The sequence below is a fragment of the Eublepharis macularius genome, chromosome 9, assembly GCF_028583425.1.
Source record: "Eublepharis macularius isolate TG4126 chromosome 9, MPM_Emac_v1.0, whole genome shotgun sequence".
In the NCBI taxonomy this organism is placed as follows: domain Eukaryota; kingdom Metazoa; phylum Chordata; class Lepidosauria; order Squamata; family Eublepharidae; genus Eublepharis; species Eublepharis macularius.
Window position 1 is genome coordinate 58,196,180 of NC_072798.1, and position 23,178 is coordinate 58,219,357.

At 42.0% G+C, this 23,178-nt stretch overlaps 1 protein-coding gene across 2 annotated transcripts in view; it reads right to left on the reverse strand.

Annotated features, from left to right (window-relative positions):
• NAV3 (neuron navigator 3) overlaps positions 1 to 23,178 on the reverse strand; it is a 363,931-nt gene that overhangs the window by 80,144 nt on the left and 260,609 nt on the right. For both annotated transcript variants that reach the window (XM_054988337.1, XM_054988336.1), the window contains exons 13-16: positions 12,747 to 12,885; positions 8,695 to 8,971; positions 3,806 to 4,514; positions 164 to 652 (exon numbers count right to left, since the gene is read on the reverse strand). In XM_054988337.1, coding sequence (XP_054844312.1) covers positions 164 to 652; positions 3,806 to 4,514; positions 8,695 to 8,971; positions 12,747 to 12,885 — 1,614 coding nt within the window. The remainder of the gene's footprint in view (positions 1 to 163; positions 653 to 3,805; positions 4,515 to 8,694; positions 8,972 to 12,746; positions 12,886 to 23,178) is intronic.

The following is a 23,178-nucleotide window of genomic DNA, read 5'->3' on the forward strand; positions in this document are numbered from 1 at the left end:
TGTATTGCCCACAACTATGTTCAACTACTTTATTGTTTTTCTCCTAAAAATGATTGATCATTCATACTACAGGTTTGATGAGACAGTAGTTTCTATAGCAGGTGTTTCTATTTTTCCTGTCCTATGGCCACTACTGAGATACCTTTCTCTAGAATTAGCTCACCTCTCTGAAAGAGTAGATCTCACGCTTCCCGTCCTCATGAGCAGGGTCTGAACCTCTTGAGTGCTTGTGGTCAATCCAGAGAGGGAGCCATGATGGCTGAGAGGGAGATCGATGGATTCGGAGCTCGTGTGGAGGCTGGTCAGTGACTGGTAACTGGGTGTGTCCTTACTGCCGGCAGAGGAACTACTCAGGTTTGCAGCCCAGACAAGACCACCGGAGGTGAATGAATGGGCTGATGCTGGACTAGAAGCCAAGGAGTGACTTAAACTGACGACATCTGTATTTAAGTCCGAGGGCTTGCTGAAGAGGGGGCTGCTGCTGCCACTCTGCCCACCTGCACTGCCCATGCTACCTGTACCTGAAGATGGAGATTCCAGACTGCCTTGCCGGGCTAATGTAGTGCTGGGGCTGGGCATAGCAGCTGTGGATTTCCCACCTTCGGTATTTGGAGCAGGGGCAGCCTTGCCACTTGCTTTGGCACCAAACAACCTGCAAAGGGAGAAAAAAAAACCCGCAAAGGTTGAGTATGCTGTGGAAAAGTCATTGCCAACATAAAAGTTCCACATCATAATATCTAGACAGCAAGTTAGTCATATGATTAAAATAGTTCCTCTAAGACCCTCTCTCCCAACTAATTGCTTCTCTCTCTCAGTCAAATCTACTTAAGCCGTGTGTTAATCCCATTCCATTCCATTCCTTCCTTGTGCTTTCAAAGGTGCACGTCTTCCCACAGAGATGAAAAGCACAACAATTGACTGTTACATGATGGTGTAAAAAGATTAACCTTCTACCCAGATTCAGAAGTGAATTTAAAAGCTTCTTTAAATAAGCCACTATATTATTAAATCTTCAGTAAGCAGCTAGCTTGGTTGTAGTCAACCCTTGTAAACTGTACTTCTGTATAGTTTAAAATATTTTTTCATAAAGGACTGTATGCATTTATATGAATTTATATTTATATTTATAAACCGTAACTATTCTGTACCTGTGCAACTGAAATTTTGGGGAGGAATTTTACATTAGCTTTTGGAAATAATTTTATTTTGTAAAACTCTTTCTGAAGGTGTTGAAATATAGTACATGGGAGAAGTCTTATATAAAAAGTATTTCCTGAATTTACTGAAAACAATAAAGAATAAGCACCAACTTTATATTTAACAAAAGCCACAATTTCCTAGAATGGCACATGAAATGTATGCAGCAAAAATATTTTATTGACAAATGGCCACAAGAGGGCAGTATTGCCCTTGTTTCAGCAGCACACAACGGATGTATTTAATTTATGTTGCTAAATAGATATGTATCCAAAGATGCTGAGAACCATTAATGCGAAACAAACATTTCTTGACAGCAAATAGTATCAGAACTTCCAGAGTCAAAATATTTAATGACTTGCGGAATATCCAGAGAATGGGTTTCAAAATTCCTATTTTGTGATAAATACTATTAACTTGCAAAATTACAATTAAACTTTCCTTTCATTATGCTTTAAAAACTGCAGATTTTTTCACTTGCCAATTGCCCCAGTTTATGCAAATGAAACAACCAACTGTATTTCCTAGTTACTGGGGGGTGGGGGTGGGCAAAGTTGCTTAAACAGCAAACTGGTGTGCGAACAATTCCCCAACTTTTGCTGCACAAAACTTTTACTCCAATTCAACTCAGGATACTGCCAAGGTGCAGGGGACTGGATTTAGTTGCCCCCAGCATTTTTGTTCCTGCTGAATACTTCAGTGCTATGCCTCACCAGATGCTCATATACTGTTTTAGACCACAGTACAACTATATACACCAAAAAACCAAACAAACCTGGCATTTCTAACCATGCCATCTTGAGCAGTGTTACACCCTTTTCAGTCCACTACAGTCAAATCATCTTAGGATGATGCAAACTGTGCTTAGGGATTGCACTGGAAATAATCTTGAGACACTCTCATTCTCCAATGGAAAGAAAAAGTCTAGCATTAAGAAAGGTATCCATAGTTCAGATTAGAAGAATCAGATGCATGCATCTGATGATGAGAACTGTGGTTCTTGAAAGCTTATGCTACAGTACAGTTGGTTAGTCTTAAAGGTGCTACTGGACTCTTTTCTATTTTGCTACTACAGATTAACATGGCTAACTCCTCTGGATCTATAATTCAGCTTAACATTTGTTTTGTTAAACCCTTTCAAAGTGTGGTTTTAAGTGGAGTGCAATTTATATTCTGATTGTGAGGGGGTGAAAATAGTTCACTATGCAGGAATTTCAGGTGTAACAAAGTTTAAAGTTTATTCCGTAAGCAGCTGTTGCTGTCCTTTCTATCACATACTGCTTCTCCTTCCAATAAAATAACCCAAAGTGTACAAACACAAACACACAGTTATGTGGAACTAATAGTTAACATTGACCTAAATTTCCCATGGTAGTAATTTCAGACTGTGCATGACCTCCCAACGACCCCTGACTCTGACCTAAGAACCACTTGACTTTGCCTGAGGATGACTGGAGAAGAGAAGAGAGAAAAGGAAGGAAAAGGGAGAAAGAAGTCGGAGAAAGAATTATAGGCCAGGAACAGGTCAGTGAGACCCAGCACTAGTGGTGGAGAAATTGGAGAAAAGTAGTTCTTTTTGTTTACTAGCTTGAAAGCTTCTGGAGGCCACTGGGAACCTGTTTTTCCTGCTTCCCCATAGCATTGTGGTGTTTCTTTTGGGTTTCCCCCTGTCTTTCCCGCAATCTTCCCCAAACCTATTTGGCTGAGATGTCTTGGGAACGATTGCAACAAACCCAGGGTGGCCCCAGTGTGAATAGGAATGTTTGAGTCTTCTAGTCCTGTTCACATCAGCCACATTTTCTATTCCCCACCCACACTCCACCATGAGAGGGCTTTTTTTAAAAAAATGGCAATGGATGTACCATTACGGAATTATAATGATTGTAATCTTATCACTATCTGTCTATTAGGTTCTCTGAATTCCCAGCTTTGATTTTTTAAAAATTCAGTTTCTAGTCCCTTTTGTTATGGTATGGCTGCTGTGGGGGGGGTCTGAAGGAGGGAAATGCAGGCAAAACTGCCCTGTGGAAGCCCCACTGCGAATGTACTGTATCAGCAGCTGCAGCAGCAACAGGGAAGCCACACAAGCCCATTGCTGTATGGAAAACACCTGTGTTAGGAGAACCCTGGGAGGGCCTTGGGACCAGCACGTTCCTACTACTTAAGCGGCAAGCATGAATAGCCCACAGAATCTTCTTCACTGGAGCACAATTGCTATTTTCTGGCCCTTCTTACAGGAGGCTTTCCGTGTTGTAGTTCCTACTGTATTAAGGAGCTTCTTGCTGTTAACTTCTTGCTGTGTCAGTGCAGCCAGCCTATCCGAGTTGCTACAGAAGTTGCTAGCCCAGCAGCAGTCTGCAGCACTAGCCTCAGATCTTACGTGCGCAGTCATGCTGATTGTATTGGCATTACACTCTGTTTCACCCTGACAGTAAACACTACAGTGGGATTAAACTGTGTTAGCAGTCTACACTGAATGACACTGAGTACGCTGCCTGTGTTTTGTTAACGGAAGAAAGAGCTTTGACTACCCGTAAGTAACATATGCTATCATAATGATATACAGATTTAAAAACATTCACTTTATATTTCATAGGAACCCCCTTACCTTCTAAATGTGGGTGAGGCAATGTCTGGGTATTTTGAACCTGGCTGCCTGAGGCCTGGAGTTCCACAGGCACTTGCTGATGTTGGGCTTGATTTTGGAGAGCTGGACAATGACACGCTCTCAGAATCAGACACGGCAACTTTTTCCTTCTCCTTGTCAGTCTGATTGATGGTCACGGGACTGGAGCGGCCTGAGCCAATCTTCGTTGGCTCCCGCAGTTTATTGGAGGCTGCCGCCCCTGCTGATTTACTGCTGACATTGGAATCAATGCTACTGGTGCTGGACCTGTGTCCACCCCTGCCAGGAATTCCACTTGTATTTGATTTGGAAGGACGAGGCAAACTTCGATACTGCAGGGTGGTCTTTGAGCTCACATGCAACACACCGTCGTCCTGATTCTGTGAACCATCTAGGCTAGTTTTTCTCCCTGCGTTTGACTTCCCAGTGATAGCTGCAGACTTGGGCATCTTTCCCAAGGTTGCTGACCCACTTGTTATAGTTGCACCACTTGCTGTAATGATGGTTGAAGAGCCAACCCCCGTTTTCTTGAAGCCAAAAGAACCTGTTGCCGTTGACCTGCCAATGCCTGAGGGAGGCTTTTTCCCTTCATCGCCACTGCTTTTCCCTGCATCTGAAGGAGATCGCTGGATAGAGGGTCCTTTGAGTGGAGTTTTAACTTTTTCTGAAGCTTTTGCATCATCTGTTTTCCCTGACAAAAAGAATAACTATGTAATTTTTCACATAGGCACCAACAGACTTTCAGTCACAATATGTGGGGGAAGGGTGGTAGTTGTGAATTTCCCACATTGTTCAAGAGGTTGGACTAGATGACCCTGGAGGTACCTTTCAACCCTATGATTTTATGATTCTGTGATATGGCAGGTACAGTATGGCTATGCTGCTGTATTTGTGCTTAAGAGCAGTGCATCATTTAGCCCCTGCTGGAACATTCTGTTAGACATGAGGGAAATTATGTAAAAACCCCAGGCAGAATTCCACCAACAATCTACTTACCTTGTCAAGGGCAACAGATTGCCAAGGGAATATGGGCGGGTTCATCCTTTTACAGCTGTTTTCATTGCTTCTGCTACATTTCCTTGTCATGAACATTACATGGGCCATAGTTGCCTTCATGGACCCATAATTCAGTCATACCTGAGCTGCAGCAAATTAATGTAGTGTGACTGAGGCACAAATACACAAACTATCCAGCGCCTGCATTATGTGTCTGTGACAAAGGATGACAGCAGAGACAACTGACGATGCTGCTGATCCATATTCCCTCCCCCTCAGTTGTCTCCGGCTCCAGAATCCACACAGTGTAATAGCCAAGCAAATCAGCAGGCCGCAGGGGATGAAATTGCCCTTTCTAATGGAACAGGGGTGATTTGGGGGGGGGCAATTTTGCCCCCATTTTCTCTCAGTGCCCCCCCCCCCATCACAAGCAGCCTCTGCCCCACGTGCTATGGATCCTAGAGCTGGCAAGAACTGCTGAGAGGTAGGGAGCACTGAAAATAATCTGTAACCCTTGCATCTACAGGAACCATTCCAGAAACTAGAATCTGTGAAAACAATGTAGCATAGATTTCTCCTTGGCTTCCATTTTAGATGGAATTCAGGGTGTTAGATACACCATTTCATGAAATGTGGAAGATGCTGTATTTATTCTCAAATAATAATACTAAAAATCACTTGCAATCAACTCTCCACTCTTATTAAGAGTAGAAGAGGTCTGTGATTTCCTACACAAGAATTTAAGAGTCATTTTACACATTTGTCCTACATTGTGGTTAGTGCCCTACATATATCAATCTCTCTGACATGTTTAGAAATTTTTGTTCTTTCCTCACAGTTTCCATATTGTTCACCTGTCAATCATATAATGTTAAAACTCCTCTTTTAACCCTTTCCTCAATTAACATGGACTCCTTCACTCCCTCTATGACAAAAAACTCTGTATCACCATAAAGGAAAGGAAGCCTTGGAAGGAGCCTATGATCCAACTAATAAGTTTATTTTTTTAAAAAAAGACAGCTATCCAATCCCTCCTGTATCCCCTTCCACCACGGAGTACCCTGAAGGAGGAGGATGGTCTGTGGGGAATTCAACCATACTTCAAATAACAAAAAAAGGGCTTCCACAAATATTTTTATCATGTAAAAATGAGCAGATTCACAGATTAAGCTGAATGTGTGATATGGCTCATAATTGCCTTCTCAGTTGAAATAAATGGAGAACCCCACTAGGGGTGTGCCAATTGGGTTTCTGATTTGGGATAAATGCTTGAATGGGACACAATTCATAAAGATTCAGGATTTCTGAATTGATTTGGGTCACTTTGAGAAGCTTCGGGGGGCTTTCAAACCCAGTAGCTGGCTTCAGCTGACTGGCAGGGGAGCTTCCTCCGCCGCGGCTCAGCTGGAACCAGCCGTGGGGACTGCATTTAAAGCACCCAAAAGGGGCAATTTCAAACCCCATGGCTGGCTCCAGCTGACCAGTGGAAGAGGACTCCCCAGTAGGCCAGCTGAAGTGCAGGAAGCTCCCTTTTCACGCAGCTTGCAAAGAGCATGGAAAGGGTCCTTTAAACTTCAGCTGGCAGGCGGAGGAGTACCCCCTGTCAGTTTAAGTGTGGTGCTGCTTCACCTGATGGGAGGGGGAGGAGGGAACCCCCTCACCCCCTCCCATTGGGTGAAATAAGCACTGGGGCGGGAAGTTTCGGTGTGCTCCGAATCTTAATGGAGCATACCAAAGCAGAGCAATAAGCAATTTCCGAAGCAGCTTGCCATTTCAGAAATCGCTTATTTCTGACTCTTTTTCCCACTTCGGAAATTCCAAAGTGAGAAAACCAAATCTTTCTTGGGTGCACACCCCTAAACCCCACACATGCAGGACCTATGCACATACATCACAGCACTTTAATATGCTGTAATGACAAATCTAGTTGCTCTTAATGCATTGTTTATATTTTCTTTCATTGCTCAGGTTTTCTTCCCTGTTCCTTATTATTACTTTAATAACAGTTTGCCATAGATTGATTTTCGAAGAATTAACATATTTGTAATCTGAAGTAAGTATACCGGCTATTCACACTATTGCCCACACTAGAATCCATTGTTGTGAAGTTTACTCCAGCATATCCAATCTCTATTACGTGTTTCAGTAAAATATCTCATCACAATAATATTTAGCATTTATATAGGTAAATTTGATTTGCTTTATACTTTCTACTGGAAGTTGTTGAAAACTTTCCAAACTATAGAAATCATTACAAGGTTGCATTTCATGTTCCTAGTGTGATATTTCAAAGAAACATAGCGAGTGTATTGATCTGCATGTGGCTCATCTATGTGTTTTTAATACTCCATTATGAATATATCCCAACTGAATGTTGTTTTAAAATAAATTTCACCAAGCCCAACCCTATTGTAGAATATGAAAGCTTTTGAAAGTCTACCTGACTCATATGCCTCAAGTACAGTGATTATCCAATTACAGCCTGTACCCCAATATGGGGACCAGAAATGGGCAAAGAGCACCTCAGAAAATACCCTTCTTTCTTTCAGTGACTCTGGCAGCATCTTAGCTCTGGAACATTTGACTTGAACAGATGGCTGGAATGCAGAGGATCAAGATGACAGACTCCAACAAATCCCTGGTCAATGGATACCAGAGGCGAAAAGAAAGACATCCTTTTGTTTTACAATATAAAGATCACAAGTACCAAGTGGAAAAAAGGATTCTTGGCAGGAAAGGCCATGGGAAACCACAAGGGCAGCAGGAAGACTGACCTCCCTACAACTTTTGGCTCCCAATGGCCTAGGTTTACAAGATAAAATAATTTAATAAAAATTCAGCTTCCCCTTCCCTCATAAGTCAGCCCAGTCAGCCAAACAGTCTGGATCCTGACCCTTACACCAATAGGTCCTTACTTGTACCAACTGAAGTGCAGCCCTAAATCCAACAAGTTTACACTCTTGGTCCAATAGGATCAGGACAGCTAGTTTTGTGTCCTATTTGACCAACAGCCAGATGTCATCACTGAAGCCCAGGTAATATCAGGTGCATAAGAAGGGCTATGTAAGCCCGCAGTTTTGTAGATGGTCCTCCAAATCATCTTCCGCACGAACATGGACCCACTGTGATTCTCTTCAAGATCCAGCTTGATTCGCTTTCTTCTTCTCCATCCTGTTTCCAGCTGGTCCCATCTTTCAATGACAGCTGGCTTCCTCCTCTGTGCCCCCTCCACCCTTTAACATTGTTTCCGGGGAAAACGCACCATAAGTTCAAATTTACAAAATTATTTTCTTATTAAGTTTCCTGTCTGTCTGCCATCTCCCCACCCCTGGAAACGTATTGTACCAAAACTGACAACTGTGCAGACAGAGGCCAAAAGATTCCATGATTTATTCTAGTGCTGTTTGCTTAGTCTGTACATGTATGAAAAAGGGATGCTTTTATATATGACAGACAGGGCACAGGGAGTGACTGAGCTTGGTAACACAATTATGAACCTTACTACTCTGTGGTACCCAACTTCTTCTATTCAGAAACCAAAGATATTTCTTAGCTTAATGTCCTTCCTTGCCCAGTCTCAGGTTCAGGAGGATAATGGCCCTCACAACCACGTATGAAACAGGTGGCATTTAAGGAAGGCAAGACAGTTCTATTTCAGAAGGAGTTTGAGGGACAGCAAACTGTTTCAGCAGATTTGGCTGGGTGTTTTTGTGGTTTTAATCTGTGTGTTGTGCTGATTTTGTTAATGGACTGTTACATTTTGCATCCTTGCAACTTGTTGTACCATTAGCTGTCTTGCATCTAAGCAAATAAAGTGGGCTAAAAATATTTTAAATAATTATTCAACTAGTTAGACTTCTGAAATTCTTTCCTACCAGGTGTCTTTAGAGCACTTGTTCCAGCTTTGTGCCTCGATGGTGCTGCCCCGACTTGTGCAGTCATGCCTCTTCGCCAAGAGCCTGTCTGAGAGACAGACAGAGCATTTTTCTGCCCTCCTTTCTCAGCATCTTCAAGCAGGCCAGAGGGATGACTTTTCCATTTGCTCCCACTGTCAACACTGCTATCAAAATCTTCCTCTGGCTTCTTCAGTTCTTCATTGCTGCCCCACGGTTCTCCATCTGTTACTGAACGTTTCTCTGAATCTGTCTTCAGCTACAAGAAATCAATGTCATGAAGTTATTCAGTAATTGCCTATTTTTCCCTTTTCATTAATTATGGTGTGAGAACAAGAGGAAGTAATTATTCCCTTTAACATCTCTCTTCCTCGGCTCCAAATGTTTAATAGCTCTGCATGTCTGAGAGGCAATCTTCTTCCAGTCACTAATTTTCTGAAAACAACACTTTTTACTGCAGGCACTAATGCTGACACCACAGGGGTTTCTCGAATGTTACATTACTTGAAGCAACTTTTATTCACGAATGTCAAACATAATACACAGTGCAATCCTAAACAGAGTTGGACCCTTATAAGCTCATTGACTTCAGTGGATTTAGAAGGATGCTACTCTGCTTAGGATTGTACTGTCAGCTTTCAAAACACGACCGTTTTTTTTTAACGCTCTTACTTTCTAAACCTCACAATGCAAATGCCCCAAATCTCCTAAAAGTAGGATCATTCCAAAACAGTGGATTGCACAAAAGAAATAATGTTAAAAGATCTCACATTCATACATGTCAATTCATATTTTAATATGAAGGCAGATATTAGCAAATATGATATTAGTTCAATGTACTTAGAATTAAATAATGAATTAATTGGAAAATTTTGCACCTTGTAACACAAACTTAAGTCTATTAATTTTAGGCTGTATGTACATACGTGCTGTCAAGTTGCAATTGGCTTATAGCAACACCAGTAAGGAGCTTTCAAGGCAAGTGGGAAGCAGAGGTGGTTTGCCATTGTCTTCCGCTGTAGAGTCTTCCTCGGTGATCCCCTATTGAAGTACCAACCCTGCTTAGCTTCCAAGATCTGGTGAGATCAGGCTATACCATGCTGCCTTTCCTCCCCAAGTGGCTGTAGCTTGGTAAAATGTTTCTGCCTTTCACCCTGATGTGAACATGCAGGTGTGCATCTAAGTACAAGTTATGAAACATCTCACACAAGATCCTCATACGCATGGAATCTTTGCATATGTTTCTGAGTTGCTGGATAAAGACGTCTATTTTCAACATTGACAAGATATGGGGCAAAATCCAGTCTACTGTAGGTGCAAGTTCTGCATGCAGAGAATTTCCATACAACTGCATTTTCCCACATGCCTGCGTCATGAAGAGAAATGGGTCATGGGCGATTCGTTTTCGTTTTCCCGGCCATGTCGGACGCTCCTCTCCGCAGGTCCGGGAGGAAACGTCCAAGCAGCCTGACCGGGCGGTTGACTCGTGAGGGTTAACCCCCAGGACTCCCAGTGAGGGAGGCAGGGTCCGGAGCGCAGCGGGAAGAACCCCCTGAAAGCAATGCAGGGGGTAAATTGCCCGTTTGCTCCAGCGGAGGCCAGCAGACTTGCGCAGCACATCGCGTGCAGCCGGGCCATGGAGAACGGCAATAAGCAGATTTAAGGTGAAAACCTGTAAGTAAGCGAATCCCTTCTGATTTCTAAGCGTATGCGAAGGATTGGTGGGAGTTGAAGCTAAGAAGGTGCGGATTTCTTCCCCTTCACAGAGTTTCGGAACTTAGCTGGGCCCCCCCCCAAGATGGCGACAAAAAAGCAGAGCCCTGCAATGAGTAAATCGGTGATGCCGATGTTACAGGGGAAGGGGGAAACTTTGGAAGAGATGGTGAGACGAGCAGTCTTTGAAGCTATGCAGCCCTTTGTAGCAAAGTTAAATGAAATGGGGCAAAAGGTTGATTCAGTGGAAAGCGAAGTGAAAACAATTAAAGAAAAAGCTTCTGGAGCAGAGCAGTCTGCACGTGAAAACGTAGTACTCATGAAAGCAACAATTAAATAAGTGAAGCTCTTGGAGAATCAAATAATAGGATTGCAAGTGGACCGTGCCCAAACGGTACTGCGTCTTCAGAATGTAAAAGAGGAGCAAAGTGAAAATTTAAAAGATTTGGTGTCGGGACTTTTGGCGCCATTCGCAAAGGCAACTAAAGAAGAGTTAAAAAGCAATGTTTTGGAAGTCCGTCGGACATCTTCAAAGTATGCAACAAAGCATCAGCTGCCTCGCGAGATTATTATTGATTTTTCATCTAAGAAGACTCGGGACACCATCTTATATAATTCATACAATATGGACTTGGACTATTTGGGCAACAAGGTTAAAATATTGAAGGATGTTCCATTTTTGGCTCGTAAAAGAAGATTTAAGTATAAAAGACTTGCGGCTTTCCTGAGGAAATGTGATGTAAAATACAAATGGTTGTTTCCGGAAGGCATTTGGTTCAGATATAAGGATCAAACCTACAAGATTACATCAGAAGTACAGCTGACAGACTTTTTGTTCAACCATCAGGAGTTTCAACAAGAAGGAAGTTCAAAGTCTGAAGGGGAAAGTGGGGGGGAGGAGAGAACGAGCGCAGCTGCTGCAGCTGCGCAGAGACAACTGAAACCGAGACGTGGGGGGGGGGGGGAGAAGACCTGATCCTGAATATAGTCTGGATTGTATAAGATCTACCAATCTGATAGCATATTAGAAAGTTAACTTTAAAGAAAAATTGCAGCATGAAGGGAATACAAGACATGTAGAGTAGTGGGCGTTTTTTGTTTATATGTTGTTCTTCCCTTTTCCCCAGTCCCCACTCTTTCCCTTATATCTTTGTAGTCTTTTGTAGTTTTTTATGTTAGATATTAAAAATAAAAAATTATATATAAAAAAAAGAGAAATGGGTCATGAAACTTCTGTGTGCCTCCCATATCCTCACTCAACCATTCTTATCAATTCACTGCTCATTTCTTGTGTTCCAGAGCATGAACAGCTTAAATCCAGGTGACAGGCTAAATGAGAATATGGGACTTTGCACAAAGGCAGGCTCGTGAACATCTCCCTGCCACGTGATTCTACCAGAATCCTCAGATACAAGCACTGCGGCTGATTGGATTGTGCCATTGCGGGCCACTGAAACGGCACATGCTTATAATAGACAGCTGCTAATATAAAGAACACCAATTGGTATCATTTGTCAGAGATGGCAGTTATTATGACTGCTGCGTATACCAATCTTTTCATAATGGGAAAAAATAATTAACAGCAACACGCTTAGCATAAGGTGATTGCTTTATAGTGGCTCTAAAATAACAGCAAGTAATGCAATTATTTTAATATGACTGTATTGGAGTAATATTTTCAAACAAATAGAATAGTAAAAACAATTATATGCTAGTTTAAGTTCAAGAAGATTTTCAATATGCATACAATAACTGGTAGTATTGAAATAACCAGTTTGACTACACAACAAAAATTGCAAACAGACCAATGATGGAAGGCAAATATTTTTTATTACAGTCTTATAGTTGGGCATAGTGGGGCTGTTTATAAAGAGGACTGTGATGTGTTTAAACAGGATAGTATTTACTTATTTATTTTATGTACTTCATTACCCTGCCTTTCTCTCCACTGGGGACCCAGATTGGCTTGTATCATTCACTCCTCCATTCTATCTTCACAACAACCCTGTGAGGCAGGTTATGCTGAGAGTATTTGACTGGCCTAAGGCCATCCAGCAAGCTTCTATGGCACAACAGAGATTTAAACCTGGATCCCTGATCCAAGTCCAACGCTCTAACTCTGTATATCACACTGGCTCTCGTAACTACACATATGTGTGAGCACATGATTAAAGGAATCACAATTATCATAAATTTAAAATAAATAAAACAAAGTGGGAAATAAAATTATGCTTAAAGAAAGACCCAAGAACTTTCCTGGATTCACAATTATAACTTCTGCCAGCAGGAAAGGGGGAAAAAAGAGTATGTGATTTTTTTACCTGAGTATGTGCATTCTTTCTTGACGAGGCAGTGATATTAGAATAGGAGCTCACTGAAGAAGTGGTGTTGAGATCATCTGTGCTGATGTTATCCAAGGTATCGCTGAGGCCGCTGCTCACTGAACTGCTGTCATCCCAGCTGCAGAGAAAAAACAAGGATAACCACTCTGTCCATTTACACCACAGGGAAAATTCAGGAATCAGCTAATGATCAATTACTTGCAGTAGGCTTGGAAAAAATAAAATATATACTAACACACCATGCATTTTATGTTTCAGATGTTTTAAATTAACCATTTACTTTTTCCTAAAACGGCCTTGCTAGCAGCTCAGTTAGCAAAAGGTCTTTTTAAAATGTACTTTTAATTTTCAGCAAAGCCTGGTGAAAGGCATTAGAGCAGACTGCTTCATGGTTCATTGCTAGCACATTCCATACCTGCCAAGGGAAATTCATTAAACGGACCTGAATTGCTGGCCTAAGCTGTGGTATTAGCTTCCAGCCCTTTCTACGGATTTCCCAGAAGCACAAAGTAACTCTCTCTTGTGGCAGGCCAATGCATGCTTTACATGGTGAGTAAACTAGCAGTTTCTTTACTACACACTTTGCAGCCAACTAAAGGAGACACTGTAGGTTTACAGACATAAAAGTCACAGAGGAACAAAAGAACAGAGTTCCTTGGAATAAATCCGTTCCATGTTGGCAGCTGGTATACACAAGCTGTAGCTCTCCGGGTTTAAGTTGTATTTTGTTAGAGCCTTCACAACCATTCTCTTTCGGCACTCTCCAGTGTCAAAACCTCACCGCATCCTATCTGGATCTCAGCATTCCTTAATGACAGATTCCAGGTACTGGGCTGTGAGTTATTGCTTTGAAATGAGGAGGTCTTTAGTCAACAACAATCTAGGCAAGAAGTGAGGGGGGGATGGAACAAAAGCTGCTTTCTGGACTATTCTGGCACAGTATGGTCTCCAATTATAAAGTGGATCATATTCACAAAGGTTCGTGTTTCAGGTACACACATATTCTAACCACACACAGTCCATAGATTTAAAGCCCTTGTTCCCAAACTACTTGTTCCTCTGAGCTCAGATGAAGAAACCTGTTGTTCCTTGTCTTGGCCTCATCCGTTCACTGCACTGGCCTCTGCAGCTGTCTCTACATCTGGATCATGAAAAGAGGCTGCAGAATTATTTGTCAGCTACACCTTGGCATGAATCACCACTCTAGGCTTGCCTTCTTCTATAACTCTGTTGTTCTCTTACAGCAAAACTCATATGATCGTTTTGTGTAAACTGCCTTGAGCAAAAGGGAAAAGCAGTTTGCAAATTATTTTTAAATAAATAAATAAATATATACATATGATTCAATCAGGAAGCATACTCAGAACAAGTTCCAGACAATAAATGTGGGCAGTTATATAATCAACGACAGCCAGTTCGGTGTAGTGGTTAAGAGTACGGGACTCTAATCTGGAGAGCCGGGTTTGATTCCCCAATCCCCACTCCTCCTCTTGAAGCCACCTGGGTGACCTTGGGTCAGTCACAGCTTCTAGGACCTCTCTCAGCCCCTCTCTCCTCACAGGGTGTTTTGTTGTGGGGATAATAATGGCATACTTTGTAAATCACTCTGAGTAGGTGTTAAGTCATCCTGAAGGGCTGTTATTGTTGTTGTTATTATGAATAATTGCTTTTCAGTTTTAAGAAGATACATTGGTACTCAGTCCACATATACTACATGAGATACTGATATCTGTGATCAGATACCCCTAGGATTGGAAGCCACATGGGGCCCAGGTTCAGATCAGGCTCATGGAATGGAGAAACATCCCCATCCCCCAAATTATTTTGCTAAAGAAAACTGCCTGCCATCTTGTTAATGGTAGTCTAGCATTAGTCCTTCGAGGACTAACAGTGTGAGATGGTTAGTTTTGACTGGGATCCTGAGTATAAATTTTACCATGGAACTGTGATTCACTAGTCCACCTGAGATATGATTCTGGGTGGTGTCTAAGTTACAGATCAAGTGACAGTTAAGTGCAAAGTCCATTTCTTGATGAGTGGAGATGGATCAGCCAGCTTTCTAGATGATCTGCACAGTCACAGTGATTGCTTGAGCAGCTGCAGCCGCTTTCGTGTGCATTCATTCCACATCATGATAAATCCCACACTTACTCTGAAAGGCTCTTTCTCACTCGAGTGTACAACATTAGCCTTCTCTGTGACCCTTCCTGATGCGTAAGCAGAAGCAGCTGCTGCCTCGTCTCACAGCTGTTGCTTGAACAGTGCAGCCCTTCCTCATCTATAAAAAGAAACTAGATGCCACTGTGCGGTGGCCAGACATGACGGAGCTGGGCGATTAGAAGAACTTGGACAAAGGGAAAGAGAATCGTTTTTGGAATGTTTAACAACTGCTGTTTTCAGGAAATCAAAGCAGTTTTGTGGGGTTTTTAAAAGGAATGTTTACAGCCTTCATTGTTCCTATACTGGGTCAATGATAGGCACCACGTGCAAGCAGAAAACTAAGAATATCTTAAAACAGGAATTTCCCTAAGTGACTACCTCTATCGAACATAAAATAATGATCTCAACTTCAAGTCTGTCACTAGTGCCTTTGGCTATATCCTGAAAATTTAGCCATATTTCTGTGAAACTCGGGTAATTAATTCTACAAAGGGCTAGAAGAGTGGCCATATAGCCAGTTCCTCAGTGAGCTGATGGTGCACTCACTGATGTGCTAGTCCTAAATCACAATGACAGCTCTTAATAGGATCTTGATATCTATGAAAGCCACTACTTGTGTGCTCGATCCTTGCCCATCCTGGCTGTTAACATCAAGCAAGGACCACATAAGTGAACCATTAAGGTCTATTGTAAATCAGTAACTAACTCAGGACAGCTTTCCCTGGCAGCTCAAACAGGCAGTTATCCCTCGGCTACTTAAAAAACCATCCCTAGACAAAAAAGATGTGGTCAACTATTGCCCAGTCTCTAATCTGCCCTTTCTGGGCAAAGTGATTGAGAGAGCAGTAGCTGACCAACTCCAGACCTTCCTAGATAACTCTAGTGCTCTGGACCCTTTCCAGTCAGGTTTCAGACCAGGGCATGGGACAGAGACAGCACTAGTAGCATTAGTGGATGATCTCCGTCTGTATATAGACAAAGGCCATGCCTTCTTATTGCTTCTATTGGATCTATCTGCAGCCTTTGATACAGTAGACCATGCCATCCTGTTGAGGTGCTTAGAAATTGAAGTGGGCATCAAAGGATGTGCCCTGGTCTGGTTTAAATCATTTTTAATGGAACAAACTCAAAGGGTTGCTGTTGGAGATCAGCTATCTCCGGAATGGGAACTATCTTGTGGGGTTCTGCAGGGTACAATCTTATCTCCCATGTTATTCAACCTCTACGTAAAGCCTTTAGGAGAACTCATTCACAGCTATGGAGTTGGATGTCATCAATATGCAGATGAAATCCAACTCTATATCTTGCTATCCAGGTCCCCACAGAATGCAGTAGAAATCTTAGATCGCTGCCTGACAGCCATGGTGAAATGGTTGAAAGACAACAAATTGAAGTTGAACCCAGACAAGACTGAAGTGACGCTTGTTGGGAAGGCAGAGATCTTGAAGGACATTGTACTCCCCACTTTCAATGGAATTCATCTGACCCTTGCAGACTCGGTTAAGAGCCTAGGGGTTATACTGGATCCAGCGTTATTACTAGAAAAACAACTTAAGGCAGTGGCAAAAAATGTTTTCTACAACCTCACTCTATCCTGGAAGATGTCTTCTTATCTTGACATGGCTGACCTGACCACTTGAATCCATGCTATGGTAACATCAAGGCTTGACTATTGTAATTCTCTATACATAGGTCTCCCATCTAAGTTAACTAGGAGGCTCCAATTAGTGCAAAATGCTGCAGCTCAGTTGTTATCAGGAGCGAGGAGGAGCATGAACATCACTCCCATCCTACAGTCACTCCATTGGCTACCTATCAGTTACCGTGCTCAGTTCAAGGTATTAGTCATTACATACAAAGTTCTTTACAGCTTTGGTCCAGCATATCTATGGAATATGCCTCCCTCCCTATGTTCCTCTGCGGCAGCTTTGCTCATCTGAACAGGGTGTCCTGCAGATGCCAGGCTGCACACAGGAACAGCCCGTACATGGGCTTTCTCTATGGTGGCCCCTATCCTGTGGAATGGCCTGCCTGAGGAAGTCAGAAGAGCCCCCACTCTCCTGGCTTTTTGTAAACGATGCAAAACCGAACTATTCAAAAAGGCTTTTTACTCAAATGGGAGTGCTGTATTGTAGGGATGGGGTCTCAGATGCTTCACTAATGAGTTAGGGACCATAGACTTCATCACTATATTGCCTTACGTATTATCTGCTGTTTTAAATATGTACTCCTATGTACCACCAGTGCTCCATGTTGTCTAATGTCAGAATAGATTATGTTCTGCTTCAGTATTTTTTATACTCTATATTGGATTCTTACTAATACTATGTCTTTTAAACTTGTATCTATTTACTCTATGACATTGTTTATGGAAATGTCCTTGAGACTGTATTGAAATATACTTGTTATTGATTGTACTAATCTCATACTGTGTAATCCACCTTGAGTCTCAGTGAGAAAGGCGGACTATAAACAAATAAACGAATAAACGAATAAACGAATAAACGAATAAACGAATAAACGAATAAACAAATAAACAAATAAACAAATAAACAAATAAACAAATAAACAAATAAACAAAGGTCATATACCGCTACCTTCTATAGCACTAGTGGGTATTTAAAATATGAATGGGGCATGATGGAGAAAGATGTTGATAACTGACATATGGGTTGGTGGAGTAACATCACTTAATTGAGCCATCATGCGGTTGCTTGAATGTCTGGCTTTAATGCTAGAGATTCAACTTTAGAACATATGAAGCACTGAGTATGTATACAAACATACACAGAGTGTTTCCTCCTCACTTGTAAGAAATCACAACTAAACCTTCCACTTATTTGGAATGTTAAAATTAAGGCAGGAAGGTTATTATATTGTTACTATGTGCAAAATCCTCTTCACCGGAATTTCTCCCTTGAGTTTGAAATTCCAAATTAGTTGGTCCTGTTTCTGCAGAAGAACTGATGCATTACATGAACATATGAAGCTGCCTTAAACTGAATCAGACCCTTGGTCCGTCAAGGTCAGTATTGCCCACTCAGACTGGCAGTGTCTCTCCAAGGTCTCAGGCTGAGGTCTTTCACATCACTTGCTACCTGGAGACTGAACCTGGGACCTTCTGAATGCCAAGCAGATGGACTAAATTCTTCATTAGTAGTTAGGTATTAACCAATCAACAAATAAACCAAACCCACTCTGTTCTTTGATGTTGTTGCTATAACTGATCACGATTGAAAAAAACATTCACAAGCATTTAGATCTAGCCTTATTCCAGCACTGGGCAGGACTGGCATTGGCACATGGCGAGGTGTGGCAGCTGCCAGGGATCAGGCTTCTGGTGGCCCCCCCTGTTGCTTACTCCCTGCTAATGCATTTCCTCTGACACCTGCACTCATGCCATTCCCTTACATGCTTGTGAGTCCTTTGACACCTCAGCTCGCAGCTACATATGCTGCCTGGTGCTGCTGGAGAAGGGCGCACAAAGCATCCACATTCCTGGTGGCCACAGCAAGGGCAATCCTACCCATACTCACCACCTAGCACCATTGGGGAAATGGTGTGCAGGCTGCGTAGGAAGCTGTCACTGCAGGTGGCAGGAGAATTTGCAAGTAGGCAAAGGAAGGATGCATAGGCAGGTGAGGGCTGGGTGAAGGGTAAGAAAAAGGGCCTATTAGTGGGTATGAGGTCACTCATACCTAAAGAATATAAGGGAAAAGGCATATCTACACAATGGAATGGGACTTACTTTTAAAGAGAAGAAGGAGAAGAAAGATCAGAATTCAGAGAATCTGTTGTATATATTGTTACAATTGTTATTATTATTATTATTATTAATTAAATTTATAGTCCGCCCTCCCCGTGGACGGGCTCAGGACGGATTACAACATACAGATAAAACACATTGATAAAACGGTACATTAAATAATGATAAAAGCCAGATTTAACAACATAAAAACAAACTCTGCCCTATGTTCTGACTCTTCACTATGTCCCAGGTTCACTTCACCCCTCCCTGCCAACCACAAGGGAAGAGAGGGGTGGGGACGTGAGTTGGTGCGAGATTAGCCACCGTTCCTACATGGGGCAGATAACTCAATATAGCCCCCCCTAATAGGAGACAGGCAGGGAGGCCAATCGGTAGGTTGATATAATGCTATGAAACAACTATTTTAAAAAGATAGAAAACAAAATGAAAAGGGGGGAAAGAAAGATGGGGGAGGAGTGGTTTGATGATGATGCATGTCCAGTTATTGAAAAGTAGGTGGGAGGTGGGTGGGAGTAGGCCAGAAAACAAAACCAAAAGAAATATTACTCCTATGGGGGGGAAATCAACTCAAAATTGGCTGCCAGAAAAAGACTGGCCTCAAAAGGAAGTGGTCTCAAAAGAACCAGAAAAAACTGGTTGCTGGGGGTGAAAAATAAAGGCAAAAAAATGCATATGGAAATCAGTGAATAAATCAAAGCAGTTTGGGTCCAGAACTGACAGGAAAAAAAACTATGGGGAAAAACCTAAGGAGGGCAATCCTTAGCTGATCTATTTGGAATTACATCTGAGGAGTGTACCGGAAAAAAATGGTTGATTCAATTCAGTAATACCGAACTGTAAAAACGATTCAAAATTCGGGGAATACTGAATTCATTCTTCAGTTTGGTTTGGTAATACAAAGCAAATTCAGTAAAATTTGGCCATTGTTTCCTATGGGAAACTCAATTTGGAAATTTCTGGTGGCCTGGGGGAGGTCATTTACCTGTCCACGTGATCAGGAATTCTGAAAAACAAAGTCCCTGATAGCCAGAACCTCCTGCTCCAACCTCCGTACCTATGTGTTCATTTAGTTGCCATGTGTTGCATGAAAAGAACTGATGATTGAGACACACGTGGTGTTCTGAAAAGTGTTAGTAAAGGGAACAATTCAAACTGCTGGTCTCACTCCTTAAATGGAAAGCTAAATTTAGCTTCCCATTCTAATTAGAATAGAAATAGGACATTATAACTGATTCACTAATTTCTTTCTTAATTGGATTTAACTCATGAAGGGAGACAGATACGAACATAATTAAAATATTTTGTTTAGAGAAATCTTCCGTAACGTATCAGCACATCAGCTTCCAAAGTCTGCTCCCTTCACCACCACACAAAGTTCAATCCATCATCTGTTTTTAGTGTTTCACTCTGAGCCTGGCCACTAATGAGTCATAAAGAAGCAACGCTAATCCTGTCTAGTCAGATTCAAGATGGCACAGTCTACATAAAAATCATACTACAGATGACACAATGAATCCTTCTAGAAGTTTACAGAGACTATAAATTTCACAGCTATTCTATCTTCATAGGTAAATGCCTACGAAGGCCAATAGACTCATTCTTCAACTTCCTTTCCTCAGCAAATATAGTGTATTACCTGTCATTTTCAAGCATGACAACCACTGAAGTGTAAATTCTGTATAGCTTCAGGGTCATGGAATAGCTTTAATCGGCATTTTCACAGCTAAATTGTTTACAACCAGGGCTTTTTTGTGGAGTACTCACTGGTACAGAGTTTTGGCACCTTTGAGGGGGATCTCCCATGTCCTGAGGTGGAAATTGATGGAAATCAGTGCAACTATTTATTATTTTTATTATTTATTTATTTTGTACTTTTATTTCGCCCTCCCCGTGAGTGGGCTCAAGGTGGATCACATCATTTTAAGCCATAATAAATATCACATGTTCCATTAAACCAATAAAACATTTAAAATTCAATCAGCATTCAGCATTTCATACAATATAACTGGCAACAGATGGCAGCAGTCAATATTATGACTGCAGATGGTGGACAAACCTAATTGGGTTTAGATTGTTTCTCTTCCCCTACCAGTCTGGCAGAGGCCTGGCCCAATCTCAGCCATATACCTGGTGGAACATCTCTGTCTCACAGGCCCGGCATAAGGATAACAGATCCTGCCGGGCCCTGGTTTTAATTGACAGAGTGTTCCACCAGGTTGAAGCCAGGCCCAGGACCAAAAAAGCCCTGGCTCTGGTTGAGGCTAGGTGGGCCTCCCTGGGGCCAGGGACCAACAACAACTGTTTCTCCCCTGATTGAAGCGTCCTCCAGAGAATATATGGGGAGAGGCGGTCCCACAGATACGCTGGTCTCAGTCTGCACAGATACGCTCGTCCTAGTCCCATATGTATGTATGTATGTATGTATGTATGTATGTATGTATGTATGTATGTATGTATGTACATTTCTTCTACATTATTATATACACTGAACAATCAATGGGTTAAATACATTTTAACTACAGTATTTTTAAGTTCTGCTTGATTCTATAATACCAGTTTTATTATAGATAGGTGAGATAAGCATCTGTTGGACTTGTAACAAAATCAAAATAAAACATTTCATTGCAAATGTTTAGTCAGGATTGTCATTTTTTAAAAAAATCAGGAAACAATCTGTTGTTCATAATACTGTATTTATATAAAAAGTGAAAAGCAGCATGGAATTCAAGAAATGTCTATATGGTTATCTTTTGCCATATAGATATATGGACTGAGGTTAAACACAAAGAAGTAAGTCCATCAAAAATACTGATGTAATAATTAGTATTCAGTCTTAGGGCCAAGCTACACATGACGAAAGACACTTGCCTGGCAAGTGGATTGAGTGGAGGGCAAGTGAACAGGGAGAAATACACTTGCCATTCAAGTGTCATTTGTCACTTGTAGCTTGGCCCTTACTATAAAATGATCTCGCTCATGCCTTTTGTTCATTTATAAAATGTGCCACTTGCATCCAGACAGTGTTCACATTTTTCAAATACAGAAATGATAAGATGATTAACACCATTTAAATTTAGGTCGATATGCAGAAACTCCTATGAAGTAACTGAGCACTTTAATATAATTTTTAGCTACCTTAGCAACTTGTCTTTTTATTTGTGCGCTACTAATGGGGAAAAAACCAATTTAGTTACAAACCAACAGCAACTTTGTTGCACAAGTTATGATATTAGAAAATGTATGATCAGCAACTTTTTAAAATGAAAGCAGTAACAACCTGCCTAGGACTTTACTCAGTGAGAAAGATAGTCTGTAAATAAGATAAATAATAAATAATAAATAAAATGTGGTATGTGCTCCTTGCATGTAAGATAGCAGTGCCAGAAATATAAAGACTGTGAAAAGGGCTTCTGAGTTCCCAGACTGCAGAATGACAGACAAAGAAGAGATTGCTGAAGATGAAGCATGTCTGTAGCCATGTACGGTCCATCCTCACAAATTATACCTGCTGTCACTAATTTTCTATCATTGGTTAAGTTCCTAATCAGCATTCGTGGATTCATATCTCTGATCAAACAGAATAAATCATGGTATAACTGAAAACTAGATATTAAATATGACTAAAAGAGGATAAACTATTTTTTCTTTAGGCAATTCCTTTCATAATCCCATCACTGAATTCTACTCAAAACACAGTTACATAAAAATGTTACTGTTATTTTAGAATGGCATAATCACACACACACATGTAATACATTGAAAGGTGAGATTGGATTAATGCCGCCTATATCAATATGATCTTAGGAAAACATACTTTTTTGGAACTGGAGACGATGGGGGATGTGCTGTATTATTGTTCATATAAGCAAAGGGCTCCTATAAACAGAGGCTTGCCAGTCCCCTGGTGAAGATAGAGAATCGCCTGCCCCAGCTCCCCTTTCCTGCCATTAACCAGAGTGACAGCATGAGAAAAATGGCAGGAGAAAGATGGCCAGAAGTGATCTCAGTCCTCTGGCAATTCCTAGAGAGGTTGGCCAGGCAACCCTATAGCTGTCATCTAACTGTTAGAAATTTCAAAGACAAAATGATATATTCAGGAAACACACACACCATACAGTGCCGGATCTAGGCACACGGGCGCCCGGGGGCAAACCTTGCCTGGGAGCTCCGCGCACGCGCGCGCGCTCCCGACGCTGCATGATGACGTCACTTGTGACGTCATCACGTGGGCGGGAGCCATGCGCAGCAAGCCAGCCGCTCCAGCGCCCAGTGAGTCATGGAGCTGGCGGCAGCGCAGGCAGGCGGTGGGGCGGCTGGCTGCCTTGCCGCGCACGCGGCTCCCAGCCCTGCGCTCAGCAACCCGCGCGGCAAGCCAGCTGCCCCAGCGCACGCTCTCGCTGCCAACGGCTCCGTGGCTCACCAGGTGCTGGGGTGGCCAGCTTGTCGTGCGGCCAGCTGAGCGCAGGGCTAGGAGGCCCTCCG